The sequence below is a fragment of the Hyperolius riggenbachi genome, chromosome 4 (genome assembly GCF_040937935.1).
Source record: "Hyperolius riggenbachi isolate aHypRig1 chromosome 4, aHypRig1.pri, whole genome shotgun sequence".
Classification (NCBI taxonomy): Eukaryota; Metazoa; Chordata; class Amphibia; order Anura; family Hyperoliidae; genus Hyperolius; species Hyperolius riggenbachi.
In genome coordinates, this window is record NC_090649.1 from 158049085 (window position 1) to 158073417 (window position 24333).

A 24333-nucleotide genomic window follows, 5' to 3' on the forward strand; every position below is an offset into this window, starting at 1 on the left:
TTGTGTGGTAAGATACCTCTTTTTTATTTCTTCTGTGTAGTAAACCCACTCCAGAACACACATATTGGGCACCTCCCCAACATCCAAGATTAGGTTCTGGGTTAGCAATTCAAAAAGCAGAGGGACAGCACAGCAGCATGTTGTAAAGGTGGGAAATCCACAATGGAACCTTATTTATCCTTCTCAATTCAGGTTTCCTTTATATGAAGACCATAGTTATACTAATTTAATTTACTGCGGCATCTTTGAGGCCCGTTAGTTTTGTCCCATGTTTATCAAGGGCTACTGGCAAATGGGCCAACTTTGACAAATAGCTATATGTTACACTACTTAAGGTACATTCATTCAGCTATAAAGAATACAAGAAGACATGTAAAAGTCAATTACCTTCGATAATGTGCTTCCTCGATAGACCTCTTTCTGTTTCCGCTCTAGAAAATAAAACATAGATCAATAGCAAGAAAAAATAATACCCCTTAGACTCTTAGCCTTGAAAGGTGCCATGTAGGTGGCAAATACATATTGATCTGTGTTACCAGCTTGTAAGGATTGCCGTACATTCAAACAGAAGGAGCCTTTATGGGCTTGTTATATACGTATTGTAAATGGCCTGCTATAGTGCCTCCAGCTAAAGGCTCCACTCAAGCTGCTTAATGCAATATTGAAGACTTCCTTATTATCCTTGATTAGTGCTTATTCCATTTTTATTGTTTTCCTCCTCTGCAACCGCATTACTGTATGTCCTAATTGTGTCCTCATAATCACGGCATTAAAAATGAGGCCAGGGAGCTCTGCAGCTATAATTTGCAGCAATATTAGTTATAACCTGTTCTGAAGTACTAAAAAACAGATAAATTGAAAATAACAGAAAAACAAACTGACATGTAAACGCTTTGAATAGAAATGTTAATCTGATGTATGAACGTGATGATATGCAATAATGATTGATCAGGTACTCTATCTCCAAAATATACATTTTGCCTGCTTAAAACAAGGAATTTGCAGTTATTCAGCTAAGCAAGAAAGATCTCCCAAGATGCATCACTACTAAATATGCAAATCACACCGGTATGTCCCTGGAAGGCAGACACTCAGTATAAAGTTATGAAGCCAAAATAATCCAATACGCAAACAACTGTGATTGCTCCTAAGCAGTGCAAGGCATGGATACATTTGGCCCTGTGCATCTTGGTCAGTGGCATATCTAGTGAAAAAGAGTCTATGGCAAACATTGAAATGGTGGGTGGGTGGTTGGAAGGGTTGCATCATCCAAACAGTTTCAGGTCGGGTGCAGTCTCAACTTGAATTGGTTTTGCCCAAGCTGAAATGCAGCTTGGCCTGTAGGAATGAAGTATTGCAAAAACGTCATCATTTACATTCTTCATTTACACAACATCTGCAAAATCCACCCCTTCCTGACCACGGACACTGCTAAACTCCTTGTCCATTCTCTCATCATCTCCTGTCTGGACTACTGCAACACTCTACAATCCATCATGAATGCAGCAGGCAGACTAATCTACAGCTCCCACCATTCTGTTTCTCCAAATATGACTCCCTTATGCAAATCTCTTGACTGGCTCCCCATTTGCTTCAGAATCAGCTTCAAGATCCTATGTTTGGCCTACAAATCTATACACAAGTTCTGCCCGACCTACATCTGTGACCTGGTTACAGATACACACCTGGCCGCCAACTTCACTCCTCCTACAACCTCCTCCTAACCATTCCTCACATCTCGCACTCCCATGCATGACTACAGGACAACACTAGAGCTGCCCCCATCCTGTGGAACTCTCTTCCACTGCCCATCAGGCTTGCCCCCTCCTTCAACCCCTTCAAACAAGCCCTCAAACTCACTTCTTCAAGGAAGCCTACCACCCCTCATTGATGCCCTCTCTTTGCCGAGAACCTCTGGATGCACTCCCCTCCTTTTGTGTCACCACCCCCTCCCTCTAGATTGTAAGCCTTTCACACGGCCCTCTCTCCTTGTGTATCATGCTTGATTGTGCACTCTACCCAGAATAATGTGAACTTGTGTCTTGTGTCTGTAATCTTATTTATTGTACAGCACTGCATAATTTATTGGCTCTATACAATTCCAAGAAATAATAATACCTCCTGTCGACAGGGGCAGAAGTCTCATTGAGAGCTCCAGGAATCACTTTTTTTTCAGCAACTACAGTAGTTTGTTCAACTAAATTTTAGTTTAAGGCCCCATCAGTTAATCATCATTTTATTTTCAGTTGTGTTATTATTTGACATATTTTGCTTAATCAAAACTCTTTAAAAGGAATCTGAAGTGAAATAAACTTATGAGATAATGATTTGTATGTAGTACAGCTAAGAAATAGGACATTAGTAGCACAGATATAAATCTCATATTGTTTCCAGTACAGGAAGAATTAAGAAACTTCAGTTGTTATCTATACAAAAGAGCTTCTATGAGCTCTTCATCCCAATGTGTCTGAGACAGTCCCATTGTCTGAGGCACTCATACATCAAAGAAACACTGAGAGACAGCTTCTGATAAGGTTTTACTGCAGGGGAGTTCAAAGGGTAATTAGCTCTGCTCTGTTTCATAGTTTAAAATACAGAGTGTAGTTTATAAATTGAAAACAGAACAGAATGATGTAATGGTATAAAGAAAAGCTATAAAACTGAAAATAAAAATATGAGACTATTTTATTTGCTACTAATGTGCTATTAATTACCCGTACTACACATACAACTCATTACATCATAATTTGTTTTTCGCTTCAGTGTCACTTTAAACCAATTTATTTGATATTATGATATTTGTTAAATATGGAATAAACATCGACAGGCGCCATTTATGTTTATCAGTTTTAAGTCATTTCAGAGACAAATGGGAGCTCTTTTTTTCGTGCAGGGTCTTCACTTCCATCTCTGTATGCGATAAATATACTAAATGTGATCATAATATATTATTTATGGAAGGTGGAGTATAAATAACTATGGGAAAATATTTAGGGTATTAATGAAGTGGTAAAGATGATTAATAGTGTGATAAATTTACAAAGGCGTGAAAACTGTAGTAGATGGTAGAACGCTACCTTGTAAGAAAAGGTAGACATTTGTGAGTACCTACTTATTTCCCAATCCCTACACTGCATGCACAACCCCTCCTTGGCCTCAGAACAGTACATTTGGGCGGCAAGGAGGATTTGGACACCCCCCTAGGCAGTAATGTGAATTACAGCTTAGCGGGGCTCACTGTGTAATTTGCAATAGCCCAAGCTCTAATTGCATTAACAATGGGGTAACAAAGATGCCAGAAATAGCTGGAGGCTGAAATACATAGAGGGTAATTTGGGAATAGGGTTTCAGCAGGGCAATATATTTAATATATGGTAGAAGAACAGTTAAGGTGGCCATACACTGGTCCATTTGCCATCAGATTCGACCAACAGATAGATCCCTCTCTGTTCGAATCTGATCAGAGAGGGATCGTATGGCTGCCTTACTGCAAACAGATTGTGAACCGATTTCAGCCTGAAACCGTTCACAATCTGTGGTGGTGGTGCTGCCGCCGCTCCCCCCCCCCCCCCCCGCATACATTACCTGCTCCGCCGGCGCGACTCTCCAGGTCTCTGCTGTCTTCTTCTCCGCTCTGGTCTGGTCTCTGGCGTGCTTCACTTCTTCCTGCCCGGCAGGAAGTTTAAACAGTAGAGTGCCCTCTGGGCAGGAAGAAGTGGAGCATGCCGGAGACCAGACCAGAGCGGAGAAGACAGCAGAGACCAGGGGACTCGCGCCGGCAGGAACAGGTAATGTATACCCGCTGTATTGCGTCGGTCGTCGGGCATTCGAACGCCGCTATCGACGCACTCCCGACTTGCAGGGTGCCGGCGATCGAGAAAAATCTTCCGCACGGATGGATCGACGGGAATCGACGGGAATGATCGATTCCGGACGGAAATCGATCGTTCTGTCAGCGGTGTGCACGGCGATTTCACAGCCGATTCGATCACTGTGATCGAATCGGCCGTATATCAGCGGGAAAATCGTTAGGTGTATGGGCCCCTTTAGGCTTTACCCTGTGCCCAAATTTCCCTATGCCTTTTTTACATGTAGGCCCCTGGCCTCCCCTGCTGCACTTTACCCCACTAGCACCTACTGTGGCTACTGCCTACATACACCTGCTGTGAGAATTGTTTGTACTAAATCCAATATTATACACATGTTCCAATTAAGTTCAAACTATGCCCGTTGCAGTGCACTGTAATGTAAGTTACAATTGCACAGCAATGTTGCACCACAGGTACCACATTGGGCACAATGATATCTGTTTGTTGCCTCTGCATTCTGCCTGTACTGTAATGTACTGAACCTTTAGACATTAAAAGTTTATTTTAGTCTACTCTTGCTCTGGATACAGTAATTTAAGTGAACCTGACGTGAAAATAAACTGATAAGATAAACAATTGTATCTACACTCTTACTTCTAAAAATAACCTTTTTTAAAATAAATAAATATATAAATTATATATATATATATATATATATATATATATATATATATATATATATATATATTACAGTTTTTTTTATAGTTTACAAACTTAAATGTTGCTTTTGTCTCAATTGAATGATACAGTCTTTTACACAGCCTGAAAGAGTTTTAAGCTAAAAAAAAGAATATGTATTGACCTGCCAGGCAAGAGTTTTAGGCGGTACCACGGCCGAATTGGATGTGGTACCGCAGCAAACGTGAAGCTGCAGCAAAATTGCTATAGCCGTGCCATGTGTGGCTAAAGGGATTCGGATGAGTGCTACGAAAAACTGCAGCATGCCATCCAGAATCCCACCAGCAATTGATTAGCACTGTATACTGGTGTCTGAATAGGCAGAGCTTACCCTGCTGGCTCACATGCGGGAAAATGCTGCATATTCGGATAGAGTGGAAAAAGGCACTAACAGCTGTAATTCCTTAACAGTGAAGCTAAATCTAGCTTTATAAATAGAAAATAAAAGTAATTACGCTATATAGGCCGACTAGAACTTGACTGGAAAGAAACTGTTACTTGCATCACTGAATGTAAAAAGGAACATAGCCTAGTTATTTGTAGGATGGCACTGACTGTGTATATACATGTCACCTCAGGTCTCATGTCACGTCACCTCAGGTACACTCAGGATTCTCTTAAAGGGATACTGTAGGGGGTCGGGGGAAAATGAGCTGAACTTACCCGGGGCTTCTAATGGTCCCCCGCAGACATACTGTGTTGGCGCAGCCACTCCCCAATGCTCCGGCCCCGCCTCCGGTTCACTTCTGGAATTTCTGACTTTAAAGTCAGAAAACCACTGCGCCTGCGTTGCTGTGTCCTCGCTCCCGCTGATGTCACCAGGAGTGTACTGCGCAGACACAGACCATACTGGGCCTGCGCTGTGCGCTCTTGATGACATCAGCGGGATCGAGGACACGGCAACGCAGGCGCAGTGGTTTTCTGACTTTAAAGTCAGAAATGCCAGAAGTGAACCGGAGGCGGGGCTGGAGCATCGGTGAGCGGCTGCGCGGGCACAGGATGTCTGCGGGGGACCATTAGAAGCTCCGGGTAAGTTCAGCTCATTTTCCCCCGACCCCCTACAGTATCCCTTTAAAGAGACTCTGAAGCCTCTTAAAATTCCACTTTTTATTTAACAATCCCCTTCTACACTATCACCCCATGTAAAACGCAGCTATCCCACGTCAGAACGCTGTTTTTAACCCCCCCCCCTCCCCAAATCCCCGGGGCAATGTTGGGGGAGCGCTTCCTTGTAGAGGCAGAGCTTAGCGCTGTAGCTCTGCTTCTACTCACATCGCAGCCTCTCTCCGCCCCTCCGCGCTCCTCTCAGTCTTCCTTCACTAAGAGGGGCGGGGGAGAGGCAGCGATCAGCGGTGATTGATGCTAATGGGGGCAGTGCTACAGCTCAAAGCTCTGCCTCCCCGGGCAGCAAAATCCACGACCAGGAAAGTCATGGATTTTCTGCCCCTGTGTTTGGGGGGGGGGGGGGGGATTTAAATACAGCATTCTGCCACGGGATAGCTGCGTTTTTTACACGGGGTGATAGTGTAGAAGGGGATTGTTAAATACAAAGTGGAATTTTAAGAGGCTTCAGAGTCTCTTTAAGAAGCAAACAACCTGTGTGGTTAAGCTGTAATGGAAGCAGCCTCTCCTTTGCTACATATTAGTTTCCGTCAATAGTTGTGGTTTCCATCAGCAGGAAGGCTGCATCCCTAAAAGCCAAATCACACAGAAGTTTTGCTTTGGGAGAGATTTCCTTTATCTGAAATCAGACACATAATTAAGTTACTAATATACAGTCATCCAGGCAATTTTATGTGCATCATTTTCCCTGACAGAAGAGTTCCAAATCCTTCCAGAATCTGGTGGCAGCAATTAATTTCTGAAATTGCTGTATGGAATGCGGCTGAATGACGGGGTCAGCATGCGTCGCACCATCTTCCACACTGTGAGGAGAAGATTCCACCATCATTAGCTGCGCTATCACACTGCTAGCGCCTCACGAATACTCACTTTCCTCCCCAGTATAATTTAGTTGTAATGACCAGACTTGACCTCCTGCAAGAAGCAAAAATGTGTCAATGAAGCGAAGTGTTTCTTCTGTCATTGACAGCGGCTGTGCATTATTACAGCTAATAATAACAATGTGGCATACGAGTAATAAAAAAAAACACCAAGAGAAAACAAGTATAAAAAAGAAGATGGGCTGAATGGTCTAGACAGGGAAAAACAAACCTGGAGCAAAGGTGAAGCAGGTGCCCAGAGCAGCCGCTGGGCTTCAGCCATTACATAAGAATTCTGACTGACTACTCTGGGCAATCGCTCCACATTCCCTCCAGCTTTCTTTGCACCCGAGAGACAGAATGCGAGTGTGCGCGTGTGTGTGTGTGGTATGTGGTGTGTGTGTGTGGTATGTGGTGTGTGGTGTGTGGTATGTGGTGTGTGGTGTGTGGTATGTGGTGTGTGGTGTGTGGTATGTGGTGTGTGGTAGGTGGTATGTGGTGTGTGGTGTGTGGTATGTGGTGTGTGGTGTGTGGTATGTGGTGTGTGGTGTGTGGTATGTGGTGTGTGGTGTGTGGTATGTGGTGTGTGGTGTGTGGTATGTGGTGTGTGGTGTGTGGTGTGTGGTATGTGGTGTGTGTGTGTGTGTGTGTGTGTGTGTGTGTGTGTGTGTGTGTGTGTGGTGTGTGGTATGTGGTGTGTGGTATGTGGTGTGTGTGTGTGTGTGTGTGGTATGTGGTGTGTGGTGTGTGTGTGTGTGTGTGGTATGTGGTGTGTGTGTGTGTGCGCATGCATGTTTATTTCCTTCTATCTATGCAGAGCTTTTGCTTCATGTCATATAGGGAAACAGATGGCAATAAAAACTAGGCTAAGTCTAAAGCTAAGTACACACATCCAATAATTGTCGCCCATCAGGGATTGGGAAACGATCAACAGGCGATAATTCAGGGAACAATTTTGTACAGACCCTAGCTTTAAGGCTAGCAAGGTGTTCTGTTGCTAATGGAGGGGGGCAGAGGGACGGACAACGGAGCTGCTTCTATCAGTCAGGGGTAGATTGAAAACAGCTTTGCGATCGGTCATACTCGAGCATTGGGGATCGTTAAGGATCCAACAGGACAGATCTTTAATGATGCCCAATCAGTATCGGTTGACGGCCTTTGCACACATAATGATTGTCACCTTAACCGGTTGTTATTGGCCATTTCAGCTGATGGTTATCACATGTGTGTACATAGCTTAATGCTCCTCAGTTCAAAAAAAATTAGCTTCACATGAAAAGAAAATGTAGTTAGAGCAATATGGAAACTGCCATCTTTATTCCTTTGATACACTTTCAGCTAGCTGGCTGACATGCTGATCCTTAGTATTCAGCAGCTAGCACAAGCTCGCAACCAATGAGGTCACAGTGGAACCAGAATACTGATCTGCATATCTATTCTTGGATAGTGAATCAAAAGGTATTAGTGGCAGAGGATCAGCAAAACTGTGAGAAAAAAAAAAGTTTCTTCAGCAAAACAATAGATGCTGAGACCTACCATATTCCTGTTATTTTAGTTTTTGATACTCTCTTGAGTAGTAAATAAAAAACGTACATACAGCAGACTTTTGTTAATAGAAACCTTGAGTGTCCCCCACTATGGGTGGCTTCATACAGCTGCAAAATCCTTTGCCAGTTGCCATTATTTGACACAACTCCTGCTTGTCCTCTTTTTTTCTCCTCTCTCCATAGGACTGAGTAGGCATGGTACTTGTTCTAGTATCCACCAAGTATGCTAATGGAATCCTATCAGTCTATATTCCCCAACAAAGAGCACCACTATTTGCACTATACTAAAGGTATTTATGTGTTTTGACATTTACAACTTATCCTAAAGTACTAGTGGGAGAGGGAAAGAACTGGAAATATGATACAATATTTGCCTAGAAACAGGATTTAAAGGACAAATATGAATAAACTAGTAATAAGCATGTTTTTTTTAAACTGGGATGGGAATAATGTAGGGTGCTCAGTAGATTAAATTCTGAGGTTGAACTCCAGGGACCAAAAAGAAAAGAGGGAAACAGAGGACACTGGGAGGGCCAGTACAGTATATCTGGATGCATGTACAACTTACACACAGTAAAAGTATAGCTTTGGGCTCCTATGAAAGTAGGAAATACATACATACATAAAGCCATTAAAGCGGATCCGAGATGAAGAAGTAACTATAACAAATAACTTGTCTATATATCTTATCTAAAGTTTAGATAGTTTACACAGCATATCTAGCTGCAAACAGCTTTAAACGTTTATGATTATTTATTGCTGTGATACAATGAGGGCAGCCATGTTCTGTTTGTCACATTGTCACGTTATGAGGGCTGGAGATGCTATCAGCTTGCCTGTGTGAAAATTCAGTCCCCTTTCCTCCTCCCTCCTCCCCTCTGCCTCTGAAATCAATGGCTAGTAACATCTTCCTCCTCCTACCCAGACTGAGCTCCCATAAGCCCCTGCTACCTGTGACTGAGTGCCAAGCCTCTCTGAAAAGCTGTGCAAAGGTTTGTTTAGTTTATAGGGAATTAGAGTATTAAAACAAAACAAAAAAAGTATTTGGCTTGATGAATGCCCTATAAACTATATGAAAGGAACACTTTTATGCAATGAGTAAAAGTTTATCTCGGATCCACTTTAAATAATTCTTAGATATTATTTGTACATTGTAAGTTTACAACATTTGGTTATTAATGTGTGTCCTTTAAGCTTCATGAATAATTGCTAAAATATTCTCAGATACATTAGCCAAACAGCTGAGCTCAGCCCACTACAAGTCAGTGATTTCCAAGCCTCCCTGCTGACTTGTCCTAAGAATACTGCAAACTGCCATTGGATCTACAGCCAGAAATGGCATTTTCCATAAAGCAGTTCATGTCACCATTACTAAATCACATTTTATTTAGTGTTACGTGTCCCTCTTGCTATGAGAACATTTTTCTATTTCCTAAGCTTTGTCATGGATGTGGACACTTTGAAGGAGACAAAAGCTTCAAAAGCTTCATTGGCTTGTTATCAATAGTAGACCTGGATCAAGTCCATTAGGGCCCTAGAACAAAAAGTAACTTGCCCTCCCCTCCCCCCTCCCACCAGCAGATTCATCCCCCATGGAACCTTCTGACTTGTAGCTTAGCACACGCTTCAACTGGGCATCCACTGCAACATAGCACCCACTCCACTAAAACGTGGCACCCTCTGCAACTTGGCACCTGTTGCTGTTGATATAAAATTGAGAGTGTTATAACAAAATGGCTGCCTGTAAACCAGATTACACCCTCCCTTTGTTCTATACATTTACTCTGATAAGACTAGTTCTATTGTTTAACACACAGTTTTATATGTTTGGAATGTGCTACTAGGATGATTTTTGCTGTCTTATAGATAAGAGATGGCGCTGTGTGAATCTCACCAGTCAAATTAACTTTAAATTAAACAAGCTACTGCTGGAACAAATACCTCTAAAAATAATTAACAACTAACTGACTTCATCTACTTAGATATTTATAGTATTCATTTATGCATTTTTGTATTATCCAATAAGTTAGTTAGCTTCTATGTTAGAGACCCAATCTGGGTCAAGTTAGGAGGAATAATTATAATCTTTAATTAATTCCAAAGTGTATATCTGTCTGACCCAAGTCTTCCTTGGGCAGACATTGCTATAATCCAGTGCATGTCTCCTGTACAGTAAATAAACCAATACTATTCTTCCATGATAATAATTTGTAGTATTTCACAACACTGTGTAGTACTTGGTGCACCCAGTGCAATTTAGCACCCCCTGTAACTCAGCAGATCAGTTCATCTGTGGACTCATTCACCAAGTTGGCATTGCTGAGCTCTCTCTGAACCAATGTGAATCCTGCTGGGGCAGAACAAGCCTTAACAGTTTTTCTTAAAACAAATAAACAAAGCAAATTCATTTTCTCATGTCTCCATTGAATACTATCATGTTATTGTTATAAATTGTCTAATATATGGTATATGTCACATATGAGCTGTAAAGAAGGTCTATTTAATAAGCAATATCAGCCGCACAGTGAAAACGGTGTATAAATATGAACTGTCAACATGTTATATGACAGCTATAAGAACAGTCTGTGCTGAAAATGATCTCAGCTGTAAATTTAAATGAAAGCGACCGGCTCTATATATTCTTTTCATATGAAGCATTTTGAGACGATACCTGATATAACCCGAGGCTGCTCTGCCTCTCCAGAGACTCATTCACCACCAAACAGCTCTTACAACACATACTACAGATTGGGCACAGAATCCATGCAATTTTTATGGAACGCAGATCTCCACAGGCATTCCCTGTGTGCTGCATGTGTGTTTAAAGTTACCAATATCCTTCCCAGAGACCAGGAGGGGGACAAGCACGGTAATCTCACCTCCAGCACTTCTTCCTGATGATGTTTCCCAGAATCACTTCTGCCCTGGAAGACACACAGTAGACTATGTTAGGAAAACTGCGAATAGCTTGCGCACTCAGAAACTACACAAACTCCTCGCAGATGTAGCAGGGACTGAAGGAACACTTCAAGCATAATGCTATTTCAGTAATAAATATGTACGGCGGATTGTTATCTACCAAGGTTCTGTCACTGTTTTTGAATTGACTAATGGAGGGCAGATATGAGATGCCCCTTTTTTGTTGCAGTATCCACTTTTACCTCCAACATTATACACACCAGCAAACAAGGGGTTGATGCATGAAGCAACGGTAATATTCCTGTGCGCTGAATATTTATTTAAGTATTTATATAGCGCTGACGTATTAGGCAGCACTGTACAGAGTATATTGTCTTGTCACTAACTGTCCCTTAGAGGGGCTCACAATCTAATCCCTACCATAGTCATATGTCTATTTATGTACCATGTAGTGTATGTATTGTAGACTAGGGCCAATTTAGGGGAATGCCAAATAACTTTTCTGTATGTTTTTGGGTTGTGAGAGGAAACTGGCGTGCCCGGAGGAAACCCATGCAGACACTGGGAGAACATACAAACTCCTTGCAGATGTTGACCTGGCTGGGATTCGAACCGGGGACCCAGCACTGCAAGGTGAGAGTTCTAACCACTACGCCACCGTGTATTACTGGTAGTACAGCCAGCAGTGTACTGCAGGATACTGTTACTATTAGTGCCACCCATGGTATTCGAGTGTTACTGTAGCAATGTTCACATTACATGCTGGTTGCATAACTCGCAGTACACTGCTTGCGATAGTACCAGTAATAATCCCATGCACTGTCTCCCTGCAGCAATCTTACCACTGGTTAGTGCATCAGGCCCAATGTTTGGTGTACATTTATATTTATAGTTTATTTCCATCTTTCCTTAGAAAACAGCCCTTATAAAAATCCCCCCCCCCTTTTTTTTTATATTTTTACAAACTGAGGCCTGTGATTGTTCTAGTGGTTAACCAGGTTTCCCCTCTGCTTAACATGGAAAGTTGCTGTTGTCTGAGATGGGAGTGATTACTTTCAGTTGCTGCATATCTATAGCCAGCATCCCTACAAATGTGAGGATCTCATCTCACTCTGGAATAAATGTATCAGTTCAATAAACTGAATAAAGCTCTACAGGGAAGGAAACAATAAAGTTTACTTTGGCGTGGTGTTTTCTCATTTTTTTTAAATTAACGCTGCAATAAACTTTTTTCACAGAAATGGGACATAAGCATCAAAGATATATGAAAACGAGCCCAGCTTTTGAGGGCCCCTGTCATGGTCAAATAGTCTATTAGTGGTGACAGTTCTCATCACAAATCAAGCCCATAGCACCTCATAGGCGGCATGAGGATGAGATGGGGCCAATCTAGTTTTCATACCCATCCCTAGTACAGCAAACTAGCCACACGAGGTGGTCTTGTGTGGCACAACCAGACTTTACCATAAGGATATAGTAGAGTACATCGAAAAAAAAATACACATTGGTAAATCACACTAAACCAAAACATACACAAAACCTAAATAACATTGAGCCTGCAGATCCGACATCTCCTCCAGACACTAGTTTTACTACCTAATAAAACTGTCAAAAATAAACCAGCCTTTTCCCCAAGACAAACCACTCCCCTTGCATGCTAACGTAGAGAGCAAAACCCTATATGGCGCCAAGGTCCCTCCAGAAAGAGAAGAGGGTTAACGGGAAGTCTAATTGACTTAGGCTTGAAACTTGGCAGAGTCCGTGAAATCTATCCACACCACTCGTGTGTGTACAAAGTGTTCTAGGGCAGGGATGTTGTACTCCAGTCCTCAAGGGCCGAGGTTCTCATATGGTTTTGGCACAGCTCAAATTAATTGATGGATCTGAATCAAGAACAATGTGGTTTATCAAGTAGAACACATTCCTCTAATTCTCTGTCCATTCTAAACACTGCCATGAAATTGGCCCTTGACCAGAGTTGAGCATCCCTACTCTAGGATATTGTTATCAGAAACCATCAATTGTTCCATATGCATAAGTTCTTACAGAGCACATGCCCATATGGAAAGACGAGGAGGAGTGCTGGATTTTCACAATCCAGCTACAACCATACATGCAGTGGAATTTAAGTGACTAAGTAAAGATTTTTTGATCTTTGCTATGGGAGTCAGGTAACATGGAGAGTAGTCCAGCTTCGGTTGTGATAGCATATAAGGAGTAATAGATCTTCTGATAAAACTTGGAGATTGATTGCAAAAAAAGCTGAACATCTCTGCAACCGCACCAGACATGAACACACATTGCATTTAGGAAGAAATAAAAAAGAATGTGATGATATTAGTGTCAGTGGGATTACTGTGTACAAAAAGGATGCTTACTTACTTCCATAAATTAGCTGACAGTTTGTGTTTGCAGATACTTTTGTCCACAAATCTGGCTTGTTGGCAGCAGATGTCCACAGTGAGGACTACCGCAGCTGTTTTGTAAAAGTCTACAAGCTGACTGACTGCAGAACCCTCATAAATTGAGAAAACCATTGCTGAATGAAAAAAAAACTAGCTCTGACAAGTGCATTAGTTGTGAGTAACATGTGACAGGAGTCCTGCAAAGGTTGTCTGTCCCACTGCCTGCTCTGGCAGTCATCACTGTGAGAAATTGGGGCTTCAAATTGAAGGCTATGTTCAGGTCTTTAAACCCACCCAAGAGCAAAAATGAATATTTACCATAACATTATGAATAAAAATTGTTCTTTGTTACCTTCTGAATATGTTACTGAATAGAAACATCATTTTGGAAGACAAATTGAAACCTTTTATATAGCTATTATCAACGACAAAATCGGATCCCAGGATGCACTGACTGAGCCATGAAGAATGGCTGTTAGAAGAAGTAAATATATTTGCCTCATCCGACTTTATCTCTCCACCAGTATTAACAGGCAATGGAAACATTACAGCTATTTATTTAAGCTATTTATGAGCTAAAGCAATGTTGAATAAATCAATGGGACTGGCACCGTTTCTACTGAATTCCATTATGTGCAGTCTTGTGGAATGTGGGCTCACATAAGCCTATTGTTACTCCCTGAAACTGCTACAGAGTCTGACTCTCACTCACTCTAAACAAGCAATATGTCTGTACATTTGTGACTCTACTGGCCACAGGCCCTTCATCAGCAGGCTGAATATACTTCCACACTATAGCCCTGATCTACTAAGCTTGCAGGCTGAACATACAGTACATCCATCCACACTATGATCCTGATGTACTAAGCTTGCATGCTGAACATACTTCCACACTTTAGCCCTAATCTGCTAAGCTTGCAGGCTGAACATACGTCCATCCACACTATGGTCCAGATCTACTAAGCTTGTAAGCTGAATATACTTCCACATTATGGTCCTGATTTACCAAGCTTACAGGCTGAATATACTTCCACACTATAGTCCTGATCTTCTAAGCTTGCAGGCAGAACATACAGAACATCCATCCACACTATGGTCCTGATGTACTAAGCTTGTAGGCTGAACATACGTCCATCCACACTATGGTCCTGATATACTAAGCTTGCAAGCCTAACATATTTCTACACTATGGTCCTGATCTACTAAGCTTGCATGCTAAACATACTTCCACGCTATGGTCCTGATCTACTAAGCTTGCAGGCTGTACATACTTCCACACTATGATCCTGATCTACTGAGCTTGCATTCTGAACACAATTCCACACTATGATCCTGATCTACTAAGCTTGCCGGTTGAACATACTTCCACACTATAGTCTCAATCTACTAAGCTTGCATGCTGAACACACTTCCACACTGTGGTCCTGATCTTCTAAGCTTGCCGGCTGAACAGTCGCTCCACTGCTCTCCAATTCTGGTACTTAGGGACAGAAATGTTGCTATGTGTGTATGTGTCTTCATGTGTATTGATTTTTTTTCTTGTTGTTGATTTGATCACTTTGATAGAATCAGCCAGGAAACTTTTTCCTTCAACATGCCCTACAGATCAGCTTTTGATTACGTTTGGATAGTCTTTAAATTTAAAAGGTAAAGTTGGTCATACATCTAACGATTTGGCTGTAGGATTTACCATTTGAGTCGATCATTTTCTAGAATCGAGTAAAGAATCGAGTGTGTTCCAAAATTCCCAATTGATGAAAAGTGGCTGATTGCATGTCGAATTGACCAGCTTAGTCAATCGAGTAGGATGTAGATATTGGTTGATTGTACAGGAATCGACTACAGTTCACATGTCATTCGATCGACTCTGAATCAATTTTTTTGCATTCAGAGCATGGAGACATGCTGAAATCAGTCAGATCGATTGTGAAGGTGAGTTGCATAGGGAATCACTTGTAGTGTGTGGATCACTAGTCATTCGACTTTCGATCAACCATACTGAAGACGATTCTATAATAAAGTCAATCACTTTGTCGACTGAATCAGAATTGCTAGATGTATGGCTAGCTTTACTTCAGTTGAGGGGGAGGTGTGATGGGGATATTGTTGTACTGCATGGAGGAATTCAATGCTAATGGTGCCCATACATGGTACAATAAAAACCTTCAATTTACCTGTTTATTCAACCAAAATGATCGAATCGAATGAAAGTTTAAAAATTTATTTATTTTTTGATCAAGAAAAAAAATCGATTATCCCATGTTTTCAATAAAAATCCGATCAGACATGTTGGAAAAAATCTTTATATTCAATCTAACGGTAAAGAACAATAATATGGATATGCACACCTGTATCATAAGCGGCGTGCTAGCACCAGGGAAAGAGATAAAGAATTATAGACAAAAGGAGAAAAAGATCCCTGGTATAAAATTGCTGCACCACCATTGAATAATGCAAAAAAGGTTTATTGAAATGCTAAACAATTCTTAAAAACATTTAAAAACCATGAAAATCCACAATACAAACATGTGGAAGTAAACATGTACAAAAAGTCTCAAATGTGCCTCACCTCCAAAATATTAAGAGAATAAGCCCTAATGGTTGCTATACCTTTCCAGATTGGTTCGTGTGAACCAATACTGGGATAGTGGGTCCCGGGTCCTAGATAATTAAAGAGGAAGTTGTTTTAGGTCAGGCCATTCCTGGAAAGTGGTGTGCGACGCCGCAGTAACTAATGTGTGGCTTAAGTCACATTCACTGAAGCCGCACATTAGTTACTGCGGCGTCGCACAGCACTTTGACCGATCGGCTTCCCGGGAATGGCCTGCTTGAGGTATTTAAACCTGTCCTACCCACAATGCATCGCTCCTGACGAAGTGGTCATTCCAGACCACACCACGCGTGGAGCGTTTGCTGTGCCTCCCTCCGCCTTTACTTACTTGGCTGCCTTATTTTGATTAGGGAACCCGGCCCAGGACTGTGTATGTATCACTTCATTTGCTGGTATTATTTGGTCCATAGAAACTTGTCCATATCTTTGCACTATATACTTCATGATTTTGGTCATGTATTTATGAGCATAACTTTCTTGAATTGCACTCTTTCTATACTATATGCACTTTTTGCACTGATTGAAACCTTTCTAACAGTTTATTCTTGGCAGCTAATACCTAAAACAACTTCCTCTTTAATTATCTAGGAGCCGGGTCCCACTATCCCAGTATTGGTTCACACAAACCAATCTGGATAAGTATAGCAACCATTAGGGCTTATTCTCTTAATGTTTTGGAGGTGAGGCACATTTGAGACTTTTTTTACATGTTTACTTCCACATGTTTGTATTTTGGATTGTGGATTTTCATGGTTTTTAAACATTTTTAAAAATTGTTTAGCATTTCAATAAACCTTTTTTGCATTATTCAATGGTGGTGCAGCAATTTTATACCAGGGATCTTTTTCTCCTTTTGTCCATAATTATTCAATCTAACGGAATAATCGAACAATATTATCTAATCGAAGAAAAAAAAAAAAAAATGTACCATGTATGGGCACCATAACTGTTCAGCTGATTCTTGATACGATTTCTGCTGAAATGCAATCATGAACAAGTGGAGAAAGTGGAAGAATCGATTACTAATACCAAATCAATTTTTATATTCAAGAATGCTCAATCACTACAGGCAGCTTTGATGTATGGCTAGTATCAATACTGTTTCACTGTGAATATATGTTTTAAATAAAGGTACTTAAGATATTTTCTAAACATTGCGCTGATCTTTTAAAGAGAATCTGTACTCTAATATTCTTACAATAAAAAGCATACCATTCTATTCATTATTTTCTCCTGTGCCCCTCTGTGCTGTTTCTGCCACTCTCTGCTGCAATCCTGGCTTGTAATTAACAGTTTTAGGCAGTGTTTACAAACAAACTAACCAGCTTCTAATAGGCTCAGCTAAACATAGTGTATGAGTCATTCACAGTATGCAGGGGGCCTGCAGAGGGTGTGTATCGCTTCTACCAATCACAAGCAGCCCTGCACATTCCACACAATCAAGCTTTAGGCCGACAAACAGGACAGAGGAAAGATACATTGATTTATTACAGAGACAGTGCAGTTAGGAAAGACTGCAGTAAGCCAGAGCAGATTAGAACAGGCATAGGAACTTATAGGATAGAAGAACTAAGGCTGAAAAATTTGTTACAGAGTCTCTTTAAAGAAAGGGTCTTGACATTTCTGTTTTTTCTGCAAATAATTCATTTGTTTTCCCTTGGACCATACTGGATATTTGAGGTAAGAATGGTAGAGTGAGAATTTCTCAATAATGATTCAGACCCTGTCTTAAAAGACACTATTAACTAGGTTACTATTTATACCATTTCCTGTAAGGTTATTATTTCTATATTCTGCTGTTTCCTTATTCTTTGCAACTTCTTTCTTTATGCTGCCTTAGACTGCACTATTACTGCAAACTATTGATCAGTCGTTTCCTGTATACCATCATCTTCCATTTGCTTTCCATGAATACTTACTTCTGTCAGCTTGTTTCTGACTTTGCCTCTTCATTCATGTACAGTAACTTCATATATTTTTAAAATGTAAAATATAACTAAAGAAGAATGTCATTACAGTTTGTTGTGTAAAAAGTTACTTGGACTACAAGCTGTTCGGGAGTCTGCAGTGGGAAGCCTACTTGTCATTGGGGCATTGCTGTGGGGGAAATGATTACATTAAAGTACCAATACATTTTTTTAAATATTTCTGCTTGGTAAATGAGTACTGGAAAAGGAAGAGGCATATCCAATATATTAATATCCCTGTCCCTGTGTCCGCGGTTCCTGAAGCGCATGCGTGGCACACAGCCGTGGGCTGCCTTTGGGCAGTGCTGGTGGGTCGCAGCTGTGAATGTTTTGTGGGGGGTCGCGGCCGTGCACACACGGGGACGCAGCCAGTTGCCTAGCACTCGTTATTAAATGGGCAGGCTTTTTTACTGGTCTTCAACTACTGTAGACGCACGGATATGAGTCTCACGTCCGCGGCTGCTGTGGCTACAGCTGCAGGGACGCAAGACTCGCATCCTTGCAGTTTGTGCGCAATCATGCAGGTGGAAGCCTGCAATCATGATGGTCCTGGCGACAGGGGAAATTGGTGGCAGGGGACTGAGGTCCCCTGAGGCAATCCATGCATGTCTAGCAAGAATGATCACTGTTTTTGTTCAAAAACAGTGATCATTCTCAAATGGTGCCGCCATGCTCCCTCCCACTCGCACCACTGACCGTTAGATTAATAAATGGAAACTTTCTTCCCATCCATTCATCTCCCCTCTAGGCCCCTGTGATCGCCGGCATCACACAGCCATGCCTTACTTCCTATTCAGCGTACTTATTGTACACAATAGGAAATAATGCTCATGGACATCTTGTGGCCAAGTAGTAAAATTACACCTACAGACATTAGGGAATACATTTTTTAATGTGTATGTCAAGAGGGTATATTATTAAATTATGTGCTTGTAATTAGTGATGGATGTAAAACTGAAAAAATGCACCTTTATTTCCAAATAAAATATTGTCACCATACATTGTACTAGGGATATAATTTAAACATTGCAATAACCAGGACACATGGGCAAATAAAATGTGTGGCTTTTATTCACAGTTTTACATTTTATTTTAAGACTATAATGCCTGAAAAGTAAACTGAGACATAATGATTTTTTTTCTTCCATAAGGTGAAAACAACCTGCGGGCTGAAGCGGTTAATAATAATCAAGTCTGAAGACAGGCTTTAAAGTGTGCCTGAGGTGAGGTAATATAAAAAAAAAAAAAAATAGATACTTACCTAAGCAGAGGGAAGCATCTGGATCCTGCACAGGCTTCCTACGTCCGCCTGGCCTCCACCTTTGCCGCACGCGGACTCCAAGAACATATTTGACAAGAGCTTGTTGAATAGGTTACGGGACTATACTTCTCTTCAGGCACGAGTGCAGCCATAATGTGCCTGTGCCGACCAAGTCTGTGCAGTAAACCAGAGCTTCTCATCCACAAGCGTCTCAATATTGGGCAGGCACAGCCATGATCACAAGGGTGCAAAATCACAGAGCTGTGAAGAGGATGGTGGATAAGATCTTCAAGAGGGCCCTGGGCAGCAGCGGTGGCCTCCAGAAGGACGTGGGAAGCCTCTGGAAGATGCTTTCAAGGTACCCATACACTGGTTGATTTCTGCCATCAATATATGGCCAATACGACTGCTCTGAACTAATTGGCTAGAAATTGAAGATTTTCGATTGATTTCTGACTGATTTCAATCAATTTAGTCGATCGGTCTGGACGTAGCGGCATATTGATGGCCCATAGCGTTGCATTGGATCAAGAGTGCAGCAATGCAATTCGATGGATTGTCAAAAGAATTCACACTAACATTTTTTGGAAATCTGTTCTTAGTGTATGGCACACATCAGACAGATTCCTGTCAGATTCAACCTGACAGGCATCTGACAGAAATCCATCTGATGGTCGAATATGCTGCAAATCTATAAATGTATGGCTAACTTTAGGTAAGTATCATTTTTCAATTTTAATTCCCCTCGGGTTTGCGTTAAGTGATTTCAGGTCCTGCTGTACTTTACACTGTATACCGTATATACTCACATACAAGCCGAATTTTTGACCCACAAAAAGGGGGCCAAAAGTTGGGGGGTCAGTTTGTATGCGAGTCTTGGGTGGTGGTGGTGGGTGGTGGGTGGTGGGTGGTGGTCCGCGGCCCGCCCGCCCGCTCTCTCCGCGGCCGCCGCTGCTATTACCTGTTCAGCCGGCGGCCACTTCCTCTAATCCGGATGCCCCTCTCGCTCTGCTCTCCATTCTCCATCATGCGTATAATGTGTATCACAGCAGCTCACCCGGCGCTGCTGCTGTGACGAGGCAGGAGAGAGCGGTTCCCCTGGTAACGGTGATACACATCGCCGTTACCAGGGGAACCGCTCTCTCCTGCCTCGTCACAGCAGCAGCGCCGGGAGCGCTGCTGTGATACACATTATACGCATGATGGAGACTGGAGAGCAGAGCGAGAGGGGCACCTGGATTATAGGAAGCGGCCGCCGGCTGAACAGGTAATAGCAGCGGCGGCCGCGGAGGGAGCGGGCGGGGGGAAGGGGATCACTATACTGGCTATACTGGGCACTATACTGGCTATACTGGGCGCTTTACTGGCTAGCTATACTGGGCACTATACTGGCTATACTGGGCACTATACTGGCTATACTGAGCACTTTACTTGCTATACTGGGCACTATACTGGCTATACTGGGCACTATACTGGGCGCTATACTGGGCACTATACTGGCTATACTGGGCACTTTACTAGCTATACTGGGCACTTTACTAGCTATACTGTGCACTTTACTAGCTCTACTGGGGCACTACCTACCAATACTGGGCACTTTACTGGCTATACTGGGCACTTTACTAGCTATACTGGGCACTATACTAGCTATACTGTGCACTTTACTAGCTCTACTGGGGCACTACCTACCAATACTGGGGCACTATACTAGCTATACTGGGGCACTACCTACCCAGACTGGGCACTATACTAGCTATATTGGGCACTATACTAGCTATACTGGGCACTATACTAGCTATACTGGGCACTTTACTAGCTATACTGAGGCACTACCTACCCATACTGGGCACTATACTAGCTATACTGGGAAACACTGGGGGGATCACGCGGCCTGCACCAATCCAGCATTTCCTACCGCCGACTTATATGGGGGTCAATAATTTTTCCCTGTTTTTTTAGGTAAAAGTTGGGGGGTCGGCTTATATGGGGGTCGGCTTATATGCGAGTATATACGTTAATCTGCTATCCCTCCCACGAGTCTTAAAACCATAGTTCCATTTCAGGCAGTAAGAGAGTCCTGTTTTCTCTCCTTTTGCTGCATAGATTTTTTTCTTCTGAACATTCTGCTCTAAAGGAAGATTGACTAAGAAACAAACCGTTTGCTTTTGAAAGTTTTGCTCACTTTAATTAAGACTTTTAAAGATTTTAGAAAATACAATGAAACATACTCACTTTCCAGCTGCATAAACCTCTGCGGTGTCAAACAGGTTTACACCATTCTCATATGCAATTGTCATAAGTTGCTCCGCCACCTTTTAAAGGAAGAACAAATATGAATGTAAAGCATTCTGAACTGAGACATGTAAAGGCAATAAACTGGGTCTGAAATAAGCACAAAGTGTAAACCCAAATAAGCTGCTGCTAGCCGCACAGGCCTCCAATCAAATCAATAACAAAACAGTGAGCATCCCTGCACGAATTTATGTATATTACCTGCGCATTTCTCAAATAAATGTGTGGTGGCCGCTAAGAGCATTGGTTGGTGATGTCTCATTATTGTACATGAGTCCTGTGTCAAAAGTGGGACTGAAAAACACAAAATCAGAGGTTGTTCACAAAGCTAGCTTAAATTGGACCTGAACTCTTGCACAGGACAGAAGGGAAAACAGAGAAATCCACCCTGTATGTATTTACAGAGGCTAGCCGGTCTAATTCCCCCTCATCTGTGACTAATCACAAGTCTAATGTTATCTCTCAGCTGTGTCAGCTCAGAAATCTCAGCATCCTCAGCAGAGCAGCTAATTGGTAAACACAAGATGCTAACCCTATGTCTGCTTCAGTGAAAGCAGGAAGTGGACACACTGCAGATTTACTACACGATTTCTATCAGCTGTACCAAATACATTTTTTTAAGGTTATTATGCCATTTTAGAGCAGGGAGGAAGTTTGGAGTTCAGGTCTGCTTTAAAGCGTAGTGAAAAGCCTAACAGAGTATAGTAAAGCATAGTATTACAGCATGGCTGTGCTTTTATACATGCAAAAATAGATTTCCCTGTACTGGCACTTCAATCAGTTGGGTTCATGTCTACTGGAGGAGCAAATTGTGTTTATTAAATGTTATTAAGCTTTTTTATTTCAATGCTTTTTTCATATGTTTTTCTGAAAATTAGTAATTGATCATTTGCCGGTTACCACTACTACCCAGCTACTTAAAGGACAACTGAAGTGAGAGGGACATGGAGGCTGCCATATTAATTTCCTTTTAAACAATACCAGTTGCCCTGCAGCTCTGCTGATCTATTTGGCTGCAGTAGTGTCTAAATCACACCAGAAGCAAGCATGCAGCTAATCTTGTCAGATCTGACAATAATGTCAGAAACACCTGATCTGCCGCAGGCTTGTTCAGGGTCTATGGCTAAACGTATTGGAGGCAGAGAATCAGCAGGACAGCCTGGCAACTGGTATTGCTTAAAAGAAAATAAATATGGCAGCCTCCATATCCCCCTCACTTCGGTTGCCCTTTAAACGGGAAGATCTGCAGTAAAAAAAAAAAAGTTCTACTTACCCGGGGCTTCCTTTAGCCCCTGGCAGCTGATCTGTCCCTTGCAGCAGCTCTGCTCCCAGCCGGTGGCCCGGGGTTTCCTACGTTCCTCCCAACATAGGGGACCCCGGGCCACCGGCTGGGAGCAGAGCTGCAGCGAGGGACAAATAGGCTGCCAGGGGCTGGAGGAAGCCGCGGGTAAGTAGAACTTATTTTTTACCTTGGATCTTCCCTTTAAAGCAAACTTAAATAAACTTTTCTGCCCTTGATCTCATCTCTGCCATGTTCTTTATGCCTGAATAACATTGTTTTACTAATGAACACTGCCACCTAACTTACCTGGCCAAACTACAGAATGAATTGCCTCTGTCTCCTGGGGGCTGCTATATTACTTTCTGCAAACTTTGAAAATTACATTACTTGCATCTGAAACTCCTTTTCTGACTCTTAAGTTAATTTCTACATCTAAGGGCTACTTTCCATTTGCGCGATTTTATCCGTGCTTGTGGAAACGCAGAGCAATGCGCTATCGCAAGGACATCATAAGTGCATAGACTGCACTGTCCAATTCCTTACAATTGAATGGGATTACAAGCGTCTCTGGGAGATTCTCCCAGAGACGCTTGTGATCCCATTCAATTGTAAGGAATTGGATAGTGCAGTCTATGCACTTATGATGTCCTTGCGATGCAATGCACAGCCAAGCATCACCACAGTCACCTGCGTTACAAGTGGAAACGAGGCCTAAAGGTGCGTACACACGTCGGACTGATACAAGTTACGCACCTTAAGTATTTCTGTTATAAGTTTGTTTATTTTATAAGGTGTAGGGAGGAAGGCTTCAGTGCAGAGAACCACGTACTACTGCCAACTGAGAGATAACTAAAAATGTAGGAAGTGAGACTATCGGAGTAATAATATATCATAGAAACAAAGTAAAATGATGCTTATAATCTAATTTTGCTGTAGAAAAGAACATTGCATTGATCCAGTTTTTGGATCGATTCCATTAATCTGATGGATTTGGATAGCAGCTATCCTTCCAGTAGTGGTCTCGAATGATCATTTCTGGTCTTCCAAATAATCATATCGTTGATGGCCACTGTAATGGGTTTTTTCCATCATGTTCTGTAAATGTGGCCCTGGAACTCTCATGTATCATGCGATGAATAAGATCGCATGATACAGTACAATTTGAACCTCTTTAAAAGCTCAGCCAACATCAGTTTTGACAAGTGTTGAATTGGTTTATCATATATATTCGACTATAAATTGAGATTTTTTTTTTACCCTAAAATGCCCACAAAGGAAAACTTTGGTTTATATTCAGGTCATTCAGGTCATAAGTTTGTACCTGGTGTCTAGTGGCCCCCCTCCCTCTCCTACACAGTGTTCCCTGGTGGTCTTGTGGCTGCCCTACTCGAGTCTCATAACTGCAGAGTAATGGCAACAGAGGAGGAGGAAGAACAACCTGGCTCTCTACTTCCTGTTCTGCAAACTGGGAATATATGGGGGAGGGATGGGGGCCACTAGACCACCAGGAAGATTTAGGA

The 24333-nt window shown here is 42.0% G+C and overlaps 1 protein-coding gene across 4 annotated transcripts in view; it reads right to left on the minus strand.

Moving 5' to 3' along the window:
- Positions 1–24333, minus strand: part of KCNAB1 (potassium voltage-gated channel subfamily A regulatory beta subunit 1) — a 555572-nt gene that overhangs the window by 107162 nt on the left and 424077 nt on the right. For all 4 annotated transcript variants that reach the window (XM_068280851.1, XM_068280852.1, XM_068280853.1 and 1 more), the window contains exons 4-7: positions 21472–21551; positions 10956–11000; positions 6540–6584; positions 388–431 (exon numbers count right to left, since the gene is read on the minus strand). In XM_068280851.1, the coding sequence (XP_068136952.1) occupies positions 388–431; positions 6540–6584; positions 10956–11000; positions 21472–21551 (214 nt within the window). The remainder of the gene's footprint in view (positions 1–387; positions 432–6539; positions 6585–10955; positions 11001–21471; positions 21552–24333) is intronic.